Here is a 23348-nt window from a genome sequence, read left to right as displayed (position 1 = left end):
TGAATTTTGACCCCTTAGTATCCCTCCCTTCCACCTCAAGTCTAAACCGATATGAAGGGGTATATTTCAATACTCTTTCGATTCTTGAATGAATTATTCCTACACATCTCATTTGATGATATGAATGTATCTACACCTCCATCCCATCTATCAGATAGGTAGATTGATTTTTGACCTTTAGATCCCCTTCCTCTGACTCAAGCATAACTATATGAAGCTTCTAAATATAAATATTTGAAATAAGTAAAGAAATTTATTAATCCTACTTGACTTACTTACTGTGATGGTTGTGACAACGAGCTCAGCTAATCGTGCAAATATAGATTTCGAAGAATCTTAACCACCATGTTGCGGATGGCATCTCGAAAGTTCTGAGGTTGCTGGTAAAAAAATCTCTGCACGACCTCTTCGATATGTGCATCACCCCACGTCTAGGTCGTCGAGACTTGAGAGGAGGATATCAAAGACCAACGAGCTACTGGAGGATCGAAGTTATGCTCGAATCCTGACCGGCTCCTACTAACCTCTCTGGTGGCTTCGAGCCATTCCTCAAGATCAAGAAGGGGCTAAGAGGATGAGTCCTCACCATGCTATGCTATAATATATTCCGCATAATCCGCCTACACAGTTTAAAAATTTATTAGTGCTATTATACATATCAGTATATATAAAAATTTAATAAATAATATTTTATTTTATCATGATCCATCTAGATCTAGAATCTAAGTAATCACCATCCTCCTAGACTGGTTTGTGCCCTCCCACAACTGCAGCTATCATGGTACATGACCCAACTGTCTTGTCTATAATAAATAAAGAAATCAAGTTAATAAAAACTAACATATGATCAACTAAATATGAGATTAATATAAGTTTAAAATTTTTATCAATCTATCTACTATAACATATGTGCCAACAGAGTTGCTAATGTGCTTGATCAGATCCTGCTGGGCAGTTCAATTTTGTTGGGCCCTCTACCGTCTATCAGAGTACTCCTCACTACACTGATCACAGAGGGCCTTCCATACATCCATCCACATCCAATGATTCGAGAAAGACTTTCAGTCTGATGGTGACATAGAATTAGAGAACTTAATGATGGCCTGCCTAAGGTGGTACAATCAATCCTAGAGCCTATGTATGTCAACCTCCTCGAAAATCCGACGATCAACCTCCTTATCCTCAAGAGTCTCAAATTAGTAGTATAACTACAAATAAAGGATGATATGTATTAATGAATAGAATACAAATGTTCTAATGTATCGTGAATTTAAAAATTAAACATCTTTAATGGCCTGTAATCTAATGGTCTTAGCTTCTTATATATAGATTCACCTCCTTGCATAACCTGCATATTACAAAAAGAATAAATTTGAAAAATTTGAAACAAATGATCAAACAATAGTCACTTACCAATTGGTAGAACCAATTTGTAAAGTTCTGTAAGCGCTGAGTAAAAATTTCTTCCTCGCTTATCATTGAATTGTCCCATCTCAGCATCTCATCATATTGCCTGTACATGCATAAGATAAGGATAGAATGATAAGTGATTAAAGAGTTGAGATTTTGATGGATACTTACTCAATATATAGATCAATCTCCATGCAGTTTAGCAAAATATATGCCTCTATCTGTCAAATTTCAGTATCAGTTAATACCCAACAAATCTCATGCCAAAATTTACAAGTGGGATAGACAAATATTGAGATCTCTGTCTCTGATCTCTAATCCCCACCATCATCATTTCGATCCACTTGAGTTAGCTTTGTTTGTACACTAGAGTTAAAGTAGTATCGGCTAAAATTAAAAATTTCTTCAATTATGTAAGCATCCACAATAGAACTTTCGACTCTATTCTTATTTTTTACTTTTTTCTTGAGACTGTGCATGTATCTTTCAAATAGATACATCCATCTATACTGCACTAGTCTCCTGACCTTAGCTTCATATGCCATATGAATCACAAGATGCTCCACGGAGTCAAAGAAATTAGAAAAAAATATCTTCTCCAACTTGCATATAGTCTCTACACTGCTAGCCTCAAGATTGGAGATGTAGTTGGTGGATAGTTTGGTAGCACAAATATCTCTAAAGAAAAGATTAAGCTCGGTCAAAAAACTTTATATAGGATTGAAAAAGAGATCATGCCAAGCCAATGGGAGTAATCGTTGCACGAAGACATGACAGTCATGGCTCTTGAGTCCATATAACCTGCAATCTTTGATATTGACATAACGAGCTAGATTACTTGTATAACCATCTTAGAATTTAAGATTTTTACACCATTCACATACATCCTTCAACTACTCTCTTGTTAAGGTGTAAGTTGCTTTCGACTTCAAAAATTTCTCTGGAGACACCTCAACTAGCTCTAATAGAGGATGCTTGCATATATTCTTCATATCTACTCGGACCTTAAGATTGTCCTTCGTCTTGCCCTTGACATCCATAATAGTGTAAAAAATATTATCGAACATATTCTTCTCAATGTGTATGATATCATGATTATGATGAATTAAATTGGTGGACCAGTACGATAATTTTCAGAAGATACTGTGCTTCACCTAATTATGAGTTCTATCAAACTTTCGAGATTTCTACTTGTCAAATAGTATGCCAAATTGGACTTCATCCACTTGAGATACCCTCTAAAATACCTCAATGCCATGGAGTCATAGGGGTGCCTCATCCTTCTCTATTTGGTTCCTTCTAAAATTATTCCACTACTTTTGAAAAAGATGATGCTCGAAGAGAAATGAACGATGACAATCAAACCAGCAAGGCTTACGACTATGCTCAAGTTGAAATACTTTTATATTCTCCATACAATAGAGATATGCTAGCTTCTTATGAGTGCTCCAACCTAATAGCATCCCATAAGCAAGAAAATCACTAATGGTCCATATTAATGCAGCCTTCATTATGAAATTCTGCTTCTTTGATACATCAAAAGTACTATGCCATAAGACCATAAGAATTTCAGCTCATCAACAAGAGGTCTTAGATATACATCAATGCTTCTACCAGAATATCGTGGTCTAGGAATGACTAATGTAAGGAAGATGTTATGTTCTTTCATGCACATCTGAGATAGCAAATTATATGGAGTAATTAAGACCGACCAACATGAATATGATGCCGCTGCATGATTGAATGGTGTAAATCCATCAGTAGATAGATCCAGTATGATATTGCATAATTCTTAAGCAAATAAAGGATAGCAAGCATCAAATTTTTTTATGCCTCACTGTCTGATGGATGAGTCATCATATCAGAGTGCTTACAAATTCTTTCTTTGTGCCATCTTATCTATTCGGCAATACTCTAGGATCAGTATAGCCCTCGAAGCCTAAGAGTAAGGGGAACGTATCGAAGAACCTTGTGTAGTATGTCCTTTTGATTCTTACTCTCTTACCTCGACTTAAATCGACTTTTACTGCAAACGTCACATGAGCTCTTCAGTTGGTCCTTCCTTATAAAAAAGTATGCAATCATTAGGGCATGTATCTATCTTCTTGTATCTCATGCCTAACTCTTTCACCATTTTTTTGAAGCATAAAGACTCCCAACAAGCTTCTTATCTTTCGATAGTATTTTTTTTTATAATTGCTACCATCCTATCATAATAGTTGACCATCATATTAAACTCGACCTTCAAGTTCAACAACTCTAACACAGTCGATAATATAATATGTATTTCACATTCCGATCATAGTAGTTCATTAGCATCTCTCAACATACAATAGAAATCATCGCTATCAATTTCTGGATCGTTCTCCACACTTTAATTAAATTCAGGACCAACAGCATCCATAACTATGTCTGCCATTCTATCTGCATCTATATTTTATTCATTTCTAACCCTTGCAACTGTCTCCCACGTCTCCCTATGTAGGTACTAATACTTGTAATTGAGCATAAATCCACTTCTATATAAATAGACAGTCATTGTATCTCTATCAAGTATTTCTCTATTACCACATCTCTTACAAGGGCAACGAGTCTATCCTTGATGTAAGAGTGCCACATTCTTAAAAATATAAACACAGAAGTACTCTACACCCTCCTTGTATTCAGTAGAAATTATCCCGTCGACTACTCGACGGTCCATCCAACTACAGTCTATGACATACTACCTAAGGATTCTGTATATACAAATGCAAGGCAATAGTTAAATAATTATTTTATCATTTCAAACAGCTTATATAATAATTACATCCTATCATTAACTAATAAGTATGGAAGGTCCTATCCTGTTCAGAAATTACATTAATTCTATAGGTAAAGTATAGTAATCAAACGATATGCAATAAAGGTCGAAAAAAATTTCGACAGTATCTTCCCTTAGTTCTCTCCTACATAGCATAAGATGTGTGAAAAGAACTAAAGAAAAATGGTATCCAAAATTTCTTTCGAATCCTCACATATCATTTGATTACTGTAATGATTTATAAAATTAATTATATTTTTCAAACATTCATATTAGACAATCAATTGATCAATGTACCTAATTCTTCCATCCATACAAAAATATATAAATATATTATAGAATATATATATTAATCAAAATACGAGTCTATAGTTATATGCAATATAATATTTTTAAAATTTTAAATTAGTGGGTTCCAAAGTACATAGCATCATTATAATAGGGATGGTCAGGATGTGCATCCCATGCATGCGGACTTGGAGTGTGCCAGATGACTAGGCTGCACGAGCACACTAGCATAGTATCTAGATAAATCCCATTTTGAAGGTTACAAAGTACCGAGTAGCATTGCAAATAGGATTGAAAATGAATCGACCTAGGCCAGGCCACATCCCTCCTTGAACCTGATCCAAAAATTATTTTCGAACTTCAGACCGAGCTTAAGACCTAGAATCCAATCGTCGAGCTACTCCAATTGCTGTTCGAGTAGATAAGCGGGCCAGAGCTAGTTTGACGGTGGCCCGATCTTGAATCCCTACCATCGAAGGCAGTAGAGATACTCTCACTGGAGAGCTTTCCAGAGTGGTTCCACCTTTCGAAAATAATATTAATTTAAATAATATTAATAATATTATTAATTTAAATATTATTAATATCTAAATTTAAATATTATTAAATTAAATAAATTAGATAAATCTAATTTTAAATATTTAAAATTTAAAGAGAAGGCAACGGGTTGTGGTGATGGCTCCGTCGCCATCGCTAATGCTCACCGGATAGGAAAGATTGGGATACAGGTCCGACGGTGCGGTGCTCCGATAGTGAGACTAGGGAAGAAGGGAGAGGCGGTCTGAGTCCGACAACGTGTTGCTCCAGTGGCATGGCTGGGGAAGAAGGGGGGAGGTGGGGGAAGAAGGGGGAGGTGGGGCACGACGGATCCGACGATGGGGAGGGCCGATCCGATGGGGCACAATAGCGGGGGAACAAGGGGAAAGGTTGGAAAGAAGGGAAGAGGTCGGGGCGACAGGATGGTGGCTCCGAGAGGCTATCGGGAAGAAGGGGAGAGCTCGAGGATGCAGGCTCAGGACCACATTATCCGACACAGGGACATCGGATCCGAGATGGCTCCGACAGTGCGGAGGCTAGGGGGAGGAGCTTGGGGGCTCCGACGGTGGGGCAGAAGAAAATAGAGACCGAAGGCGGGGCAAGAGAGGGGAGGCGACAGTCGATAGAATCAAGCTGATTGCAGACCTGGGGGGTTTTTATGGCACATTATTAGCAAGGCTAAATTATATTGCTAAAGCCATCTTTAATAATAATTTAATTTTATAGCAATAGCATTCCATCGCTAATAACCAAAAATGCCGTCGCTTATAAGTCTTCACGATTTTAACAATGGGTTGGATTTCCATCGTAATAATCTATCGATACAAAGAAGCTATTGGCGACGACTTTTCTGCCATCGCTAATAGCCATCGCTAGTAAACTTATTTCTTATAGTGTGTCAAGTATAAATTATCGCCACTCAGAAATTTATCAAATACCAATTCTCCTATGGTATTTGTTTTACCTTCTCTCTCCAAAAAATAAGCATGGAGTCCATCAACTTTTTTACCATCTCTTTCTTTTCTTTTCATACCAAACATAGTAATCTGATATAGAAATCATTTTTTCATACCAGATTATCCCCAACCAAACGGCCTCTAAGCGTAAAATGTATTTATATTAGCTATGTATTGAATAAATCTGAGGTAATAATATAAGACTAAAGAAATCAAATAATATTTTTTGACTAGTCTTTTTGGATAAGATTCTAGGTTATAATAAGTGGTATCAAAGTAAATCCGACCTATGGTCCATGTAAACTAGAGGACACTGAAGCATGAGCCCTTTATTAGGGTGGATTATGGGCCAATCATGATGCTTGTGATTATATTTAAATAAATTTAGATCATTAGTCTGATAAGAATGCTAGGACTTAAATGAAAAGAGTATATGAGAATTTATGCAGGATATATGTTTAGTCCCACGTCAACTATTTTCGGTACTTTATACAAAATTAAAGAACCCTAATAATACACAACTAACTTCTTCTCGTTTATTGTTTAGATAAAATCTCTAATTTCTTTTATAATCTTATATTTTTATATAGACTAGCTTATAAACCCATGCCATGCATGGGATGTGATTTTTTCTTAAAAATATATTTTATTTTATTGATTTATTAATATCTATTCTATGCATTTTATAAATAATTAAAATAATAAAAAAATATTTTGTGCATAGTATGGATTATAAGGTATTTGTAAACTTTTTTTTTTTTTAAATTTAGGTTCCCCATGGGCCTCTTGTGGCCTAGCTTCTCCTAAAACCTCAATCTTTTTTTCATATTAGCATTCATTCTTTTCTGCTTTGCTCTTTGCCTCTGAAGCTTGCTCTCTCTTCTTCCTTTTTGTTGTTATGGCAGAGCTCAAGAGGCCCTTGGAGTGCCGGGATCTTACTCGGATCGAGCATATCAAACAGAGGCTCTACCAATATAGAAGCCTTTATTTAATCACCTCTACCATGCCTCCACCAAGAATGCTACCCGCTGGTGATCCTCGTCAGGTAGCCCCCACATCATTGTCATGAGAACAAAGCCCCATAAATTGAAAATTTTGTAGCCAAAGAAGAATCTTTTCGACCAAAATCCCCAACCCTACAAAATGTCATGCTTCTACCAAGATTAAGCTCTCAAAACCTCAAGGAACCAACTCACACCATCACAACTCACGCAAAATCCCATATACTTGAGAAAAAACCCAATCGAAACCTAAGAAAACCACTCTAATCTCTCTCAAGTGCTCTCCTTTCCCACAGTTCTTTGAAAATGATAATGAGATGAAAAGAAAAAGAAGCAAAAAGAGAAAAAATGATCATCTGTGAGGGCACTGGTGACGACGGAGATGGTGAGAGTGGGGGTGGAAGAAAAGACTTCCACATCTCTCCAATAGTTCCTGACCCCACCAATGCAGTCCCAGAGACTGCGGTAGGCAAGAGGTTGGGTGAGGGTGGCGGCGATAACAGAGATAGCAAGAGTGGGGATGGAAGTGGATAGGCTAGAGGGGAGGGGGGAGAAGTGTGGGGGACACTGGGTGCTAAAGGAGAAGTATCAGATGGGGATAAATCCTCAGGAGAAGATTAAGTTGGAGGAGCCAATGACGTTGGTGATGCAGGACGGCATCTGTAAGCTGGCTCTGTTGACCAGGCCATCATCAGGATCCTCACCCACATAATTTTTAACCACCGTATTTGTTGCACAGGTAGCAGATGTGGCAAATGGAAGCACTACAAACACACGACAAGGATGCAATCTTTTTTTGAAAAAAATATTTTGTTTTATTAATTCACTAATATTTATTCTATATGTATTTTAAAAATAATTAAAATAATAAAAAAATTTATTTTGTACATAGTATGGATTATAAGTTATTTATAAGCTATTTTAGGTTTTTTCTAAATTTGGAGTTTCCTACGGGCCTCTTGTGGCCTAACTCCTCCAAATCCCTCACCTTCCTCATATTAGCATTTATTCTTCTATGTTTTGCTCTTCATCTCTGGAGCTTTCTCTCTTTTCTCTCTTTCCACCATTATGGCGGAGCTCAAAAGGCTCTTAAAAAATCGAAACTTCATCCAGATCGAGTGTATCGATGCCCAATCGCACATTCACGGTCTGAGCCTTGACTCTGCTCTGGAGGCCTGCACCATCTCTGAGGATATGGTTGGCTAGGAGTCTGCTTGTAAGGCTGTTGGCCTCATTTTCTAGCTTATCTGTGAGGGCAAGTAAGATACATATGTCAAACGAAGGCTTTGCCAATACAGAAGCCTGTATTTTATCTTTTTTACCATGCCTCCATCGAAAATGCCACCCATCGGTGATCCCTATCCAAAAGCTCCCACATCTTTATCATGAGAGTAGAGGCCCATAAATTGAAAATTTTGTGGCCAAAGAAGAATGCTTTCGATGAAAAATCCCTAACCCTACAAAATATCATGCTTGTACCAAGATTAAGCTCTCAAAACCTCAAGGAACCAACTTACACCGCCACAACTCACACAGAATCCCCTATACTTGAAAATGTTAGGGTTCTGTGTTGGGTATTTTCTTTCTTTTTCCATACTCGAGAGTCTCAATCGAGTGAAAGGCTTAGAGTGGCTAAAATAAAGAATTTTTCTGAGGACACATGGTGGATGGAGGCTCTGCTAATGTAGATGCCCCAATTTTAATATAATAGTGCATCTCAAAATCTAGATACAAAAAATTATAAGATGAACATATCATCCTTTCTCTTAAGAAAAAGTACAAACTTGTTGCATATTGCTTCAAAAGAATATATAATAGGAAGTTGGTTTAAATAAGGATCATAAAATTATGTATGGGCTATATGTTTTGAGACAACGAATTGGTCCATCATTTGAACCCCCTACTCGCTACTACAATAAGGTCTATGGCAGTGGTTATTACAACAGCAGTTTGAACAACCACTGCTATAGAACTAACGATGATGGTTGGTGTAATCGCTGTTGTAGGTTTGACCTACGGCAGCAGTTATTTCCAATCATTGTCGTAGATCCGACCTATAGTAGTAGTTATTTCCAACCACTGCCTTAGGTGGGACCTACAACAGCGGTTGTCATAACTACTGCCGTAGATTCAACCTACGGTAGTGGTTTGAAATAACTGCTAACCACTGCTGTAGGTCGACTTATAATAGCGATTGATAATAACCATTACCGTAGATCACCTACGGCAGCAGATCACAATAACCGTCACCATTGGTAGAATATAAATTTTTTTTCTGAATATGATATAATTTTAAAATTTTAAGTTCATCTTCACCATTCATTATCTAAATAATTATTATTAGAGTATTGTCACAAAAGATCACCTTGATCCGATAGTCCTAGTTATGTTGATCATTAAAATTTGATTTTAACGATCACGAACGATCGCATAATGATCTGATAGATAGAAACCACCAATGGGTGTGAAAATTTTCAACAATGATATTGATAATATTTTTAGTATACTATCCAAATTTTACTTCAATCAGACATCATTAGCATGATCAATTTAGTACGGGATGATGTTAGCCATTAAATAAAAAATGAATGATCAAAAGGATAAACAATATTTGATTGATGTGATTCTTTTTATAAATGATCTTTGTTAGCACTTTAACCATTTATACGGTGGTGATCGTAAAATTTAAAATATGCATATATGAATGCCTCGACTTAAGTACATCTGACAAAAGTATAAGTATAATTACTTAAGGATTTTAAGAAAGAGTATAAAAAGATATATAGTTTTGGATCGTTCGTATAAGCATGGTTTAAGTTTTAGGATCATCACCATACAAATGATTAAAGTACTAACAAAGATTATTTATAAAAAAATTACCTTAATTGGGCGTTGTTTGGCCTTTTGGTCACTTATTTTTTATTTAACGATCAAAATCATTTCGTGCTAAATTGACCATGATAATGATGTCCGATTGAAGTAAAATTTTGATAGTATACTACAAATTTTACTGAGATCATTGTTGTAAATTTTTGGATCCATCGATGATCTCTATCTATCAGATCATCATGCGATCGTTCGTGATCGTCGAAATTGAATTTTATTGATCGACATATCTAGGGCTACCGGGTCGATGCTGTCTTTTGTGATGATACTCTAATGATAATTATTTAAAAAATAAAAGAGGAAGATGAGTTTTAAATTATAAAATTATACCATACTCAGAAAAAAAATTTATATTCTACCAACGACAGTGGTTATTGCGAACCGTTACCGTAGGTTGGACCTATGACAGCAGTCAAGGGCAACCACTGCCGTAGGTCCAACCTATGGTTTGTGATAGTCCCACATCAGTTGTGGAAATAATGAATGAAGGGTATATAAAGGATCGCTAAAAGATTTTGTTTAAGCCTTTCGCCACGGGCCTCACCCCTCCCACCGTCGTGATAGCTCGACCTCGCCCCCACCGTCGGCCGCCGTTTTCACCCAGCCCGACCCCCACCGCCGCCACCGCCCAGCCCCACCGCCACCTCCCCGTCGAGGCACAGCCCCGCCGCTGTCGACCCTCGCCCGTCGTCGCTGCCCGGGCCAACCCTCGTCGGCCATCGCCACCACCCGGCCCCCACCGCCACCGCTGCCATAGGCAGCGGCCTGCAGTAGCGACGGGCATCGCGTCGGCCAACAGGCAGTTTGCTGTCGTCAGCCATTTTGATCAATCAAAGATTATGGCAGCGGTTTGTCAACCGCTGCCATAGATTATCTATGGCAGCGGTTGACATAATCGCTGTCATAGCCAAGGGATCTATGGTAGTGGTTGACATAACCACTGCCGTAGCTAAAAAAAACTGCTGCCGTAGCCTACAACGACAGCAACAACGGCAACGGCTAGACAACCACTGCCGTAGGCTACAACAGCAATCTTTTGAGCTATGGTAGTGGTTTTAAACCACTGCCATAGATCTTTTTTATAGTAGAGACTCCATTAAATCTCTCACGAAGATCTGGATTTCTGCCACCCCATGGAGCTCTTGGAGGAACTAGCAGTAGTGGCCGCAAGGAGTGGAGGAGATAGCGATGCATCAAATCCCAACTTCACCGTGGATGGTGGCATTGGTGATTAGGAACTGCTTGGTGTGGATGGAATGGTGAAGTGGCAACCTAGGGAGCTCCACATTCATCACGGTATAGATCCTACCGCTCGTCCCCAGTCCGATGGCCCTTATCAGGAAATTCAAGATGGGTGGTCGGGCCAGCCTTTGGGCAACAGGGACCAATGTCGCCAATAGCTTCGATGCGGAGGCAATGCATAATTTCATCATCATTGCCGCCATGGCCTTCGCCTCAATCATGAACCCGATCTCTGCCATCATTCTGGCAGTCTTTTCCTCCACCTCTAGATAAGAATACCCCTAGCATCTCCAATCCAAACTCTAGAAATCCTGTGGAGGGTTATGAGTCGCTAAAAGCCATGCCTACGTACACCAAGGTCCTCTACTCGCGCTCCCTCTACCCTCCCTGTTCCTCTCATTTCTGCTGCCTCATCTTCTCCTCCGCCTTCTACACAACTTGTCTTATCTTCGGCACCTCTTAGGATTCACATCTATCTTTCGACTGATGATCAGCCGGTGCAAGTGCATCTTTATCTCTATCTCATGGCATCAGAGCCATTCTACAAAAAGAATGAGAGGTGAAGCAAAAAAAAAATGCTGCCTTTGGACGTATGATGGATGAAGATATGTATATCAAGGACACGTAGCGGATGAAGATATTACCAATACAGATATTTTTATTTTAATATACATACATATATATATATAAATATATATATACATATATATATATATATATACATATATATATATATATATATATATATAATATATATATACATGTATATATATATATATACATATATATATATATATACATGTATATATATATATATACATGTATATATATATATATATACATGTATATATATATATATATATATATGTATATATATATATATATATATATATATATATGAATTTCTCTTGGATCAGTCCGGTCACGTCGGCCAAGGTGGCCTCCGGTCCAACCCGGACCCGGACCCGGACCCGGACCCGGGCCTGCGGGTGCTGAAGCCATTTCTATGGAGATGCAACGGCTTCCCTTCTTCTGATTCACGCGAAAGAATGGTTCACCTTCCATCATGACCTGAACCGTTGGATCGCGCAATGCCCACTTCAAGATCTGTGAGAAGGATGAAAGAAAAATTCGGAGTGCTTTGAGAGCCGTGCGAGATGCGATCCAGTGGTTGACGTAGCGGAAGGAGATCAATCATTCTTTCGCACGAAAGATGCAACCCGAACCCTCTTTTGAGTACTTGTTGGGAGAAGACTACGGCTCCAACGAGACCTCGTTCCTTGCTCTATACTTCCCACCACGCTTCTTCCTCCTCCGATCGGTAGATTAAATCTACTGTAGAAGGAGAGATGTGAGCAGTCTCGATCTCGGAGACCAAACAATTTCGTATCTTTTCGTAGATTTCTCGCTTGATTGCTCTAATCGATTACTTTGGATATGTCCAGGAGCTCGGAGGAAATAGAAAGGGCCGCAATCAAGCGCGCCATCAAAGCTCTTCGGAAGCGGCATTTGGTCGAGGAGGGCGCACACGCGCCGGCCATCGCCGCCCTCGCCAGACCCCTAGTCGTCCAGGTACTCTATTTGGATGTCCTTGGAAGCTAAAGATTTGGTTTTGGGAACACAGGCATCTTAAAAACTAGATTTTTATTGCATTACGCCTCTTGTGATGTAATTGGTGGCATGCTTTAATTTATTCTCTATATTGTGTGGCTATATTGGTAGCTTTTTTTTTTTTTCTTGGTGTTGTATGTGTATTTCTTTGAATTTCTGGATCTTTCTTGATTTTTTTATTTTTTTTCCGTTATTCTCTTCTCCTTTTTCGTTTTTTTCACTGCAAAATCCTGGGATATTTCTTTTATTTGCTTAATGTTTTTTATGCATGTAAGTGGGGGAATGAAAAAATAATAAATGAAGAAGGAACTACTGATAAAATTAAATTTCATTGATTGGGAATGTTGAAAATATTGTCACATGGACCGAGGGAGAATGGCGCCTTTTTTGGGGCGAGGATTTTGGTTAACTGTAAGAATCTGTCTGGTTGATGGAGAGCAGGAGAAGAAAGGAAACAGATTTGTTTTTTTTTTTTTTTTTTTTTCTTTTTTGTTGCAATGAGAAAAATGTGGTCAAATTGCACAGAAAGTCCCATGGATTATAGAAGAGTTATCCTGACCACTTGTATCTTTGTTCTTATTTTTCATAATTTTTTCTCAAGATCACCTGATGGGGAGGATAGTCTTATATCTTATATAGAAGAATTTTTGCACTCTATCTACTTCTCAATTCCTTCTCTGTTTAAATCTTCCATGAACAATTTGCGGTTGGCTTTATATATCCTCATTCATCAAGTGCTCCAATACAGCGCTAGCTTTGATTTTATTTCATGCTTTTCAACATCCTTATAACTTCTTACATCCTCCATATCCAAGTACCCCTCCTCACTGCCACCCCCCTCCTGATTTTTGTTACCATGCCCATACAATTCCAAGCAACCCCCTCCCCATCCACCCACCACACCCCCCCCCCCCGCCCCAACCGGCAAAAAAAAAAAAAATGTCACTTTATGCTTCTATGCTCATCTCCATTTTCAGTTCTACTACATTGTTATATATATTGAAGAAACATGTAGACCATTTGTCATGTATTTATTGAAGAAAAGAAAGTCATCATTAGGTTCCTGTCAATAAATTTTGACAGCTAAAACTTAATGGGGAACTATAAACCATGGCCTGTCAGATGCTTGTTTCTATTATAATGAGCATTTGTAAGCTAATCACTTATTATTCTGGTATTGATTTACTTCCAAAGAACCGCAGAATATCTTCCTGAGTAGGGTGGCATATGAAGATTCACAAATTCATCATAAGATAGGTAAAGAATAACTGATCTGCGATCTTATTTTTTTGGAATCTAGATTAATACACTCTTGATGGCTTTGCAATCAAGAAATGACACATTTCAACATTTACATCACTTGTTTGACTCTTTTAAATAAATATTAAAACCTAGAGCATTTTCTGCATGCATGCTTATCTTGTTATGGTAACCACCATTTCAAGAAATAGAATAGTACACCTACCTAGAGTAATTAAGCTAGTCGATTTATGATGCAGAAAACAAATGGCAAATATGATATTCACATGCAGCCTTAGTTCTGCAAATATTGTAATGTTCTATCTTGAATGGTTGATCTGAATATGTTTTAAAGAAATGGAAGAAAACTGTATGTAGAAGTGATAGACTCTTGAATTTTGATATTCCTGATAATGATGACTTGTTTTCATACCATCTACATTCATGTCACTACTCAATTGTAATAAGATATTATATAATGGTTATATAGCATCATATCCATTGACAAAAGGTCCAGACAAGTTGGTAAACTGAACATGTAAGGGATGGTATGGCAAACCAGTGGGCTAAAAATGCTTTAATCATGATTTAGTTCCTTGTCGTGACCAGTCTTCTTCTGCTTGATGTAGTGGAAGATGCCTTGCTATCCATGTTTTGTGCAGTCTGCTAATGCTTATAAGCCTTCCTGCTTTAAGTTCCCTTATTGGTTTCTTATAGTCATCCAAAATGATATTTGGGCATGTGTCACTAGGCTGGGTTTGTCTTATAGCCTGATAGTCTCAATATGTGCTTGAGTGGGTTTGGGCTGGTATAGTAACCCAGCAGCCAGGCCTTAGCTAAATCTGCAGCTTCTTCAATAAATGAGGCAGGCATATGTTTGCCTGTTGGTGGCACAGTTGGATGTGAGAATATACATTTAAATACTATATATATGCACTATAAATTGGAGTATTCAAATAAATTTACTTATGCTTTCTAGTAAATATCTTAATTCTCCCATCTCTTGTATTGGGAGCAGTGCTTGCTTGCCACGAGAAGGAAGTAAAGGATAGTTTACTTATTGGATGAAGTTGCAAATACAGTCCATTTGCCTTTTGACGGTGTTTCGATTTTTGGCCTCAAATTTTGGTGATTACAGTTTGGATACACAAACTTAGCTTTTTAAGAGTGCTTTTGTGCTGGTATTTGTTGATGTTCAACTGTTTGTTCAATGTCATGTTTTGTGCTTAGGCATCTGACGTCTGATCCTTTATTTGATGGCCATGATCATTTTTATTTGCTATACCTTATTTTCTTTTTCAAATCTTATGCAATAATTGTATAGGACCCCTTCATAGACCCAATAAATTCATATGTAGTGATGGTTGAGGTGAGTTGCACCCAATCCAATATATATATTTACTTACCAAGTGACAGGAATCAACAATTCCTTTATCAGCTCCTGCATCAGCATTTTTATGGAAAACAGCCTATATATGATATTTATTAACAGCATATAGGAAGGTGTTTTTTTTCCATCTCTCTCCACATGACATGATTTGGTTGCTATTTCAAACTAATCAAGGACATTTCCTGATTGGCTTTTGTATAAGAAGAACAATTTACACCAAGACAGATCTATATGCATTTATATTCATGTGGATGTTTCGCTGCAGAGAAAATATACACTCTGAGCATTATTACATGCTTTTGTTGGGTATCCTGGTGACCTTGAAGTTTATAGATGCTATAACTGGTACATCTGATAGATCATTATATCTTGAAAAATTATTATTTATAAGCTTTGAGCTGCTCACCAAACTTTGCCAGGTGATCAACATCATAAATACTACAGCTTTCTTGTTTGAAGCATTTGATTGAATATTAAACTGGGCAAGTCATTAACAATGTTGGGGATTTTGAATGCTTACATTAGAGTGATAAAAAAGAAAAATACCAGCAGGAATTTTTGGTCTTCTGATTTTTTTCAACAAATTACACATTTTTAATTAGTAGAAAGGGAAAGGGAGAATCAGTACTCAGTAGGAACACTGCAAGATGTACCGGTATATTCTGTTGTTCCCATATCTACATGGTAGTAGTTGCTCTAAACATGAGGACAAGGAAGGCATCCTTGTGAGAGATCTATCTCAAAGCTGTCTTGATCACTAAAAAAATTAGTTATAGGAATAGAAGACAAAAGATGTAAAAATGCTTGCTACAGTCTTCCAAGGACGGGGAACCTAGTAGTTTCCAAATGGTTAAAACTTATCCTTAGGAGGTAACACTACCTTGAATGAGGAAGTTGCATCCATGACTCAGGAAATCCAGGCCAAGCATGTATATGACAATTGGAAATTGTTGGATGTCCACTTAATGTAGTTGGCAACAAATGTTTAAAGATATCTATGAAGATAAAGGATCTATCAAAAGATTTATGGCCCACCTAGTTGCAAAATGATGAAAATAGAGACATTGGTTAAATAATGAGGGAACATTTTGTCTTGTAGTTAGGATGAAGATTGCTTTTTCTATTTTGCTTTCATCTATGGGCAAATTGGATGTCAAAAACTTGTTCTTGAAGGGTGAGTTAAAGGAAGTGATATACATGAAACAACCATAATTTTTTGATGACCTGAACAGCCTGAACTCCTCTGCAAGCATAAGTGATGAATGAATGAGCTTAAGCAATCATCTTGGATTTGCTTTTGTAGCATCCATAATGCTTTAAAAGATACGGGCACATGCAAGATGACCTTGATTGTCTTTTCCTTTGCCATAAAAATCTGTAAAAATCATAATATTGAACACTTATTATATTATCTGAAGGAGCCTGCTTCATGTAATTGCTGAATCCAAGAATTTCTTTCAGATAAATTTGAAATGGAAGACTTGGAAATCCATTAGGTGTAGAAGTTGACTGAACACATGACTAAGTTATTCCTTGTATACGGAAATATGCTAATGATCTACTAGAGGAGACATATTGCTATATTGCAAGCTCCGCAAGACAATTCATAATGTCTGAAGTAAAACTTTCCATAATATTCTGATGGTCAAATTGTCTGAATATGCTTTGTCACTCGGTTTTTTACGCTCATCCCTTAGTTTATTATTGTCTATTTGGTTAAATGTTGAACACATAAAGTTGACCTTGATCATGGGGTTTTTCAATGGAAATTTCAATGGCAATTTCCAAATGATCCTGGATTTTGCAAATCCAGATTTTATAATTTTCTTAATACAAAAGGAAAAAGTTGTGGATAAATCAAGTATTATAGCCGAATATAGAGCCTTGGAAAATATTATGTTTGAGATATAATGAAGCTGGAATATCATTCTCTTCATCTTGCTCATTATAGGGAGTACATAGCAGTCATTTTGACAGCGAAAATGTTGCAGTCACTTCTGATTTATAAAACTGAATTTATCAATATTGGCCATCATTTTATTTTTGAAGAAGAGTAAACTAAGTGTTCAGGTGCCATATCAAGATATATTTTCATCTAATTGACATATGCACTGAAGGACCCTTTAGTGATTGGGTATTGTTATCTTGAGAATAAAGTTAAGAATAAAGTTATGTTACCGTATAATTGGATAATCCCTGAGAGGAGTGAAGTGAAATTGATAAGTTCCATATACTTTTGTGTATATATTTGAATGATATTGTGACAAATGAGGTGTTTGCAATTGTGTTCCAAGGTTTTCTTCTTGCCATTGACTTATCTAAGAAATAAGCGACCAACTCTGTCATTGCAGTTGCCATTTCTAATTCCTTTTCTATTCCATTATCTCAGAACTTTGTTCACTCTTTGTTCTCTTCAAAAATTACTTTCAGTTTGAAGAACTCTTCATCCTATTCAGAAATTACAATCATTTTGGAGAATTCCTTGTTCTATTCAAAAATTACAATCATTTTAGAGAACTCTTTGTTCTATTCAAAAATACTGAACTTCAAGAGAAGTTAGATTTTTTCTTTGTTCTTGTTGGGTCATTTTCAACTTTGTACCCTGATAAATTATTTTCTATATGGGGTCTTGCTCTTTTAAGAATTTAAAAAATTGGACTCATGGAGTTAATTGAGATTAGGTTGGCTGGTTTAATGACCGTCTACTATAAGGTTCAAAAAAAATGTCATTGTAGTTAAAATTGTCCTTCTTGGAATAAGTTGGGGTATACTGAAAGAGACTCCTGTAGCACATGCCCTGATTCTTTTTTGATATTATAAGTTAGGCCTAGTGAAGTAGTGAACTGTTGTCTCTTTCCCCTCCCTGCTCTCCAAAACTTTCTTGTTCAACTCTCTTTCTTAATGATTCCAAGACTAAAGGATGGTGCCCTAGGTTTAGAGCTTGTATGACGTTCCTTATGATGGTAAGATCAGAAGAAGCCCTTGAAAATTAGAAAACAATATATAAAGGGAAACTAGACTTGGAGAAGGGTTTATGCTTGTTTATACTAATAATATGATTAGTGTTACCTAGAGAGTTGTTTATACTAATAATATGATTATTGTTCTATGCTGTCTGACGTGTTGATGCGGAGACACTTAAGTGTACTACTTGAATTATATAAATATGCGTTGATAGTAGGCCATATGACAATTGTTTAAAGTAAGGTTTGCAATACCAGTTTCTGTATCCGTATCATGTAACCAACTTGTCCTATGTTAGTATGATTTGGTTCTTGGTGCTGACACTCAGCATAGAGGGTGTACGAAGTATCGATTTGCTATCGATACATGATGGTACATATGGTATGGACCCATATGATCCAGTACTGCAAACAATACTTTAAAGTTGAAACTCTGACAAGTAGATGTTGTAGCCAAATCTAGTTGCTTATATTACATACAAATGTTGTTGCTTTCAGAAAAAAACAAAAGCATATGTTGCATGCTATGTGAAGAAATTTAAGCAACAAACACACTATTATTGTATTCAAGAAAACCAAGTAAAATGCTCAAATGGTAATTAGACCCAAATGTTAACTTGGCCAGCATTAATATCAACCAATTCACTACACAGAATTATGCCTTAAGTTGTTTGATCTTTTTACGTAGTTGCAGAAAATTTTAAGATATGCATGGGAAAATACATTCAGAAGTTAAGATATTGCCTTTGTTTGATGTACATAGCTTGACAGGACATGAATTAAGTAATAGACGATTATGCATGTTCATTGTATCAGCTGACCATGGGAAGGTCTGTTTTGTTAATAGAGGGACTCAAGACAGTAATCATGTGACTTGCAATTAAAATCATGAATTGTGAATCTTTATTCCTCCTGTAACAGGGGGATTAGTAAATTCTTTCGAGATTACATCACCACATACCACTGATGGGCCATTCAAGGAGGCATGTGAAGGTGATAATGTTTTACTTGTTTCAGACACCTTTCATCTATTTGTTTGTTTAGTTTTTTCTTTTGTCAATTTTGGGCTAAAGATTGAAGTAACAAGCTGGCAACAAATCTCAGTTGATCACCCCACCTTATTTGCTCCAGCTTTTTTGTTAGCTCCTCTGCTTAGTACATGTTTCTTTAGCAAACTTTTATTTCATAGATTAAGAGTACTGCAACCATAATCAACTTGTTCTGCTACATGGTTCATATATTTATTTATTTTTTAATTGTGACTGGTAACTTGAATAACATTATAATTCATCATTCTGCATATTCAATTTTTCTTTTTCTTATTTGATCCTCGTGTTACTTCTGTAGGGCTTAGAGTGGAAGGAAAAAGCTGAAAACCTTGAATTAGAACTGCAACAATGTTACAGAGCTCAATCTCGGTTGTCTGAACAACTTGTGGTTGAAGTAGCAGAGTGCAGGAACTCAAAAGCTCTTGTTCAAGAGAAGGAAGAACTAGTATCTAACCTGCAAGATGAAAATACACAATTAAGGTTCAGTTGTTATGGATAATTCTTACACATTTATGTAAAACATATCTGATCTTTGAGAATAGCATGAGTGAGTTCAATCTAATGTGGCCAAATATTTCAGGGATGAAAACTCACAGCTTAAGAAGGATTTAGAAGAAAAGACAAAAGCTTTGGATCTATTAATAAGTGAGAACAAGTCAGTTAAAGCGCAACTTGAAGAGGTGATGCTCAAATTAAAAGATGCAGAGGCTGAAAACAGGAAATTGATCGATCGTTGGATGTTGGAGAAGATGAAGGATGCAGAAAAGCTTAATGAGGTATCTTGTTTTCTGCTAACCATGATTCACATTACATGTGATTTCTTTTTTCATCTATGTTCTGGTAATTACTAACTGGGTTTAGACTATTTTCTGGTCATGTTGCATGCTGCCATTGTAAATGAGCAATATGTTTGGGGCTGAGACTACTAGATTTATTATTAATAAAAGATCATCTAGTTGGGCATAAGGAAATATGATGGACCAACAATGAGAGTTGAAGAAATTGCGTTCAGTTTTTGTCTATCTTCAGCTTCTATGGATAATTTAGTTTCAATATTCAAGAGGAAGAGCAAGTGCAGGAAATAAGGATGATTCAGAAGCAGCTATGGTGAATGTAGTGCAATAAACAATGGCATAGACTAGTATGCAGTGTGACCTATTGCTAGCTTTAGTTAGAACATAGAACTTCCCAAGACATTATCATACAAGTGATTTCCTGTGTGATGGTCAAGAAAATTCCTGAATGTACTAACGTGGCCACAGTAAGAAGGTATAGAAAACACTTGGAATCAGTCATGATCTGTACATCCATGGAAAGAAACAGAGGATATTTTTTATTATTGTAATGCCTCGTTTGCTTAATTTTTCCCTGTACTAGTTAATTGCAGAAATTAGCATGTTTAATCTTTCTTTCTCATCTCTTCTGCTGTGTTTGCTCAACTTTCACCATGTGATCAGTTGTTTACTAAAATCCACTAGCCCTCTTAATAGTGGAACAATATTTTGCCCTTGAAAACGAGAGCCTCTTAGTTTCTTTCCTGATTTTCTTTCATGTTGACAGGCTAATGCCATGTATGAGGACATGATGGAACGTTTTAAGGTGTCCAGCATAGAACAACTTGCAAGACAACAAGTTGATGGAGTAATTCGCCGAAGGGAAGCAGGATATGTGGAATTTGGGGAGTCAGCCGTTCCTTCTGTGTGCAAGCATACCATCCATGCTCATGACGGTGGATGTGGGTCCATATTGTTTGAGAACAACTCAGATAGGCTGATCAGCGGTGGGCAGGACCGAACAGTCAAAATATGGGACACAAAAACTGGGAACCCGAGTTCCACCCTTCATGGTTGCCTCGGGTCGGTACTTGATCTTGCTGTTACCCATGACAACAGGTCTGTAATCGCTGCCAGCAGCTCCAATAACATGTATGTATGGGATGTAAGTTCGGGCCGTATACGCCACACCCTAACGGGCCACACTGATAAAGTATGCACTGTGGATGCGAGCAAAGTCTCCAGCCGCAATGTTGTGAGTGCTGCTTATGATCATACCATTAAAATCTGGGACCTCCAGAAAGGCTACTGCATCAATACCATCATCTCAATGAGCAACTGCAATGCCCTTTCCTACAACATGGATGGATTGACCATTTGTTCAGGTCATGTAGATGGTAATCTTCGACTGTGGGATAGCCGAACAGGGAAGCTAATAAGTGAGGTAGCTGCTCATTCACAGGCAGTCACATCTATCTGTGTTTCTCGAAGTGGTAATCTGGTGCTAACGAGTGGAAGGGACAACTTGCATAATCTGTTCGATGTTAGAACATTGGAAGTGTGCGGGACATTCAGAGCCAATGGGAACAGGGTGGCATCCAACTGGAGTCGATCATGCATTAGTGCTGATGAGAACTGTGTTGCAGCAGGGTCGGCAGATGGGTCCATCTATGTATGGTCGAGATTAAAGGCTGATATGCCAAGCATTCTGGAAGGGCACTCTTCGCCTGTTCTTACATGCTCATGGAGTGGGTTGGGGAAACCTCTAGCCTCGGCTGATAGGAATGGAAACGTGTGTATATGGATATGATGGATAATACGTGTAAAAATGTGGTAGTAGTGCATAAAAATGGAAATATTTATTTGCCATATACTCTGTGTTCTTTTATTACATAATTGAATGTTTCTCTTAGGGTGATTCTTTCAAGATTTTTTTTTTTTTTCTGCTATTCTTCTTTCCCTATTAAATAATAATTGCAGCAAACAAAATCGTCTGTTGTGAGAACTCCCGCGGTAAGAAGCAGGAGCACCAGAATCACATTGTTTGCAGTCTAGTTTATATATGGAATAGTGCAGCATTTAGGTTTATGTCATAGGTGATCTTCAAAACAGTCATCTTGTTGCGAAATTATGATATTGCTGCTAAAGTGATAAGTTCTATATCTTAGAATTCTGATTCAATCAAATTTTTCTCTGATTTCGTATGGAGGAATTCACACCGCACCCCCCCCCCCCCCCCCCACCGCGGCCCCGAAAAAAAAAAAAAAAGAACAAGATCCTTCTTGATATACCCCCATTTCCCCATTGGCAAGCAGGTCATGATGAGATTCCTGATCTGCAATCCAACACTTCTCTATGACAGCTATAGAGTCAGATTTCTGAACAATAGACAAACTGTGAGCTGGAAGTGCACAAGTTGTGTGTCAAGATCCTCTCCATTGCCTCTTGACAGGACTCAGAAATGTTGTTCGACGCACTCATTGCCTCATCCAGGTGCATTATTGTAGGATTCTCTATAGGATTGCTCGACCGAGTGGTTTTTTCTTTGCACTTGCCCTCCTGATAGCTGCATGCTCCTCTCTCCACAATTGCTTCCATAGCTTTCTTCCATTCAGCAGTTTCAGAAGATTTCACAATAAATTAGCTTTGAACTGATACAGTCTTTCAACTGCCTTTGTTGGAAATGAGTTAATGCCTTGAGAATTCATGTGCATTGGCAAGAATAGCAGCTTCAAAACTCTCAGTTTCAGTGGCATCCTCTTTTCCATTGGTTATGTTTTCATGTATGGTGCCAGCAAGGACGGTGGTTTCCTGACTGAGCAATGCAATGTGGGAGATGAGAGCTTAGGTCTGAGGTTATAGTTTTTGATGTTCATTCCATCAATTTACACTGACCCTCTCCATGTATCATAAAGTCTCTCTATCGATCCAACGACGGTGCATTTGCCTGAGCCACTTTGGCCAACTAGTGCATCAGTTTTTCCAGCCTCAGTCTTCAGGCTAAGACCCCTGGAACTATTTGATTGGGTCTAGTTGGATAAGCAAAATGGATCTTTCTGAGCTTTACATCCCCAGTGAATTTTTTTGGCCTGCTTATTGGAATCTATCTTGTTCTTCCCCTTCAGAATCTTGGACGCCTATTTCATAACATCGGTAAAAGGTGATTTGACATGCCAATCCGATCAATATTTCATACATCATAA

At 37.5% G+C, this 23348-nt stretch overlaps 1 protein-coding gene across 3 annotated transcripts; it reads left to right on the top strand.

Annotated features, from left to right (window-relative positions):
• The first annotated feature begins 12339 nt into the window (after positions 1-12339).
• Positions 12340-22072, top strand: LOC105051292 (autophagy-related protein 16). Of its 3 annotated transcripts, XM_073243685.1 has the most exons (6): positions 12452-12471; positions 12566-12692; positions 19245-19316; positions 19671-19852; positions 19953-20148; positions 20933-22072. In XM_073243685.1, exons 3-6 carry the CDS (start codon positions 19290-19292, stop codon positions 21953-21955), a joined length of 1428 nt encoding a protein of 475 aa, XP_073099786.1. In that variant the 5' UTR covers positions 12452-12471; positions 12566-12692; positions 19245-19289; the 3' UTR covers positions 21956-22072. The 3 variants fall into 3 exon arrangements, with proteins under 3 accessions (XP_010929950.2, XP_073099786.1, XP_010929949.2); XM_010931648.3 differs by lacking the exon at positions 19245-19316 and having other exon boundaries at positions 12340-12471; XM_010931647.4 differs by lacking the exons at positions 12452-12471; positions 19245-19316 and having other exon boundaries at positions 12478-12692.
• The last annotated feature ends 1276 nt before the right edge of the window (positions 22073-23348 follow it).

This window comes from Elaeis guineensis, chromosome 9 (assembly GCF_000442705.2).
Source record: "Elaeis guineensis isolate ETL-2024a chromosome 9, EG11, whole genome shotgun sequence".
Classification (NCBI taxonomy): domain Eukaryota; kingdom Viridiplantae; phylum Streptophyta; class Magnoliopsida; order Arecales; family Arecaceae; genus Elaeis; species Elaeis guineensis.
This window is presented reverse-complemented; position numbering and strand designations above follow the sequence as displayed.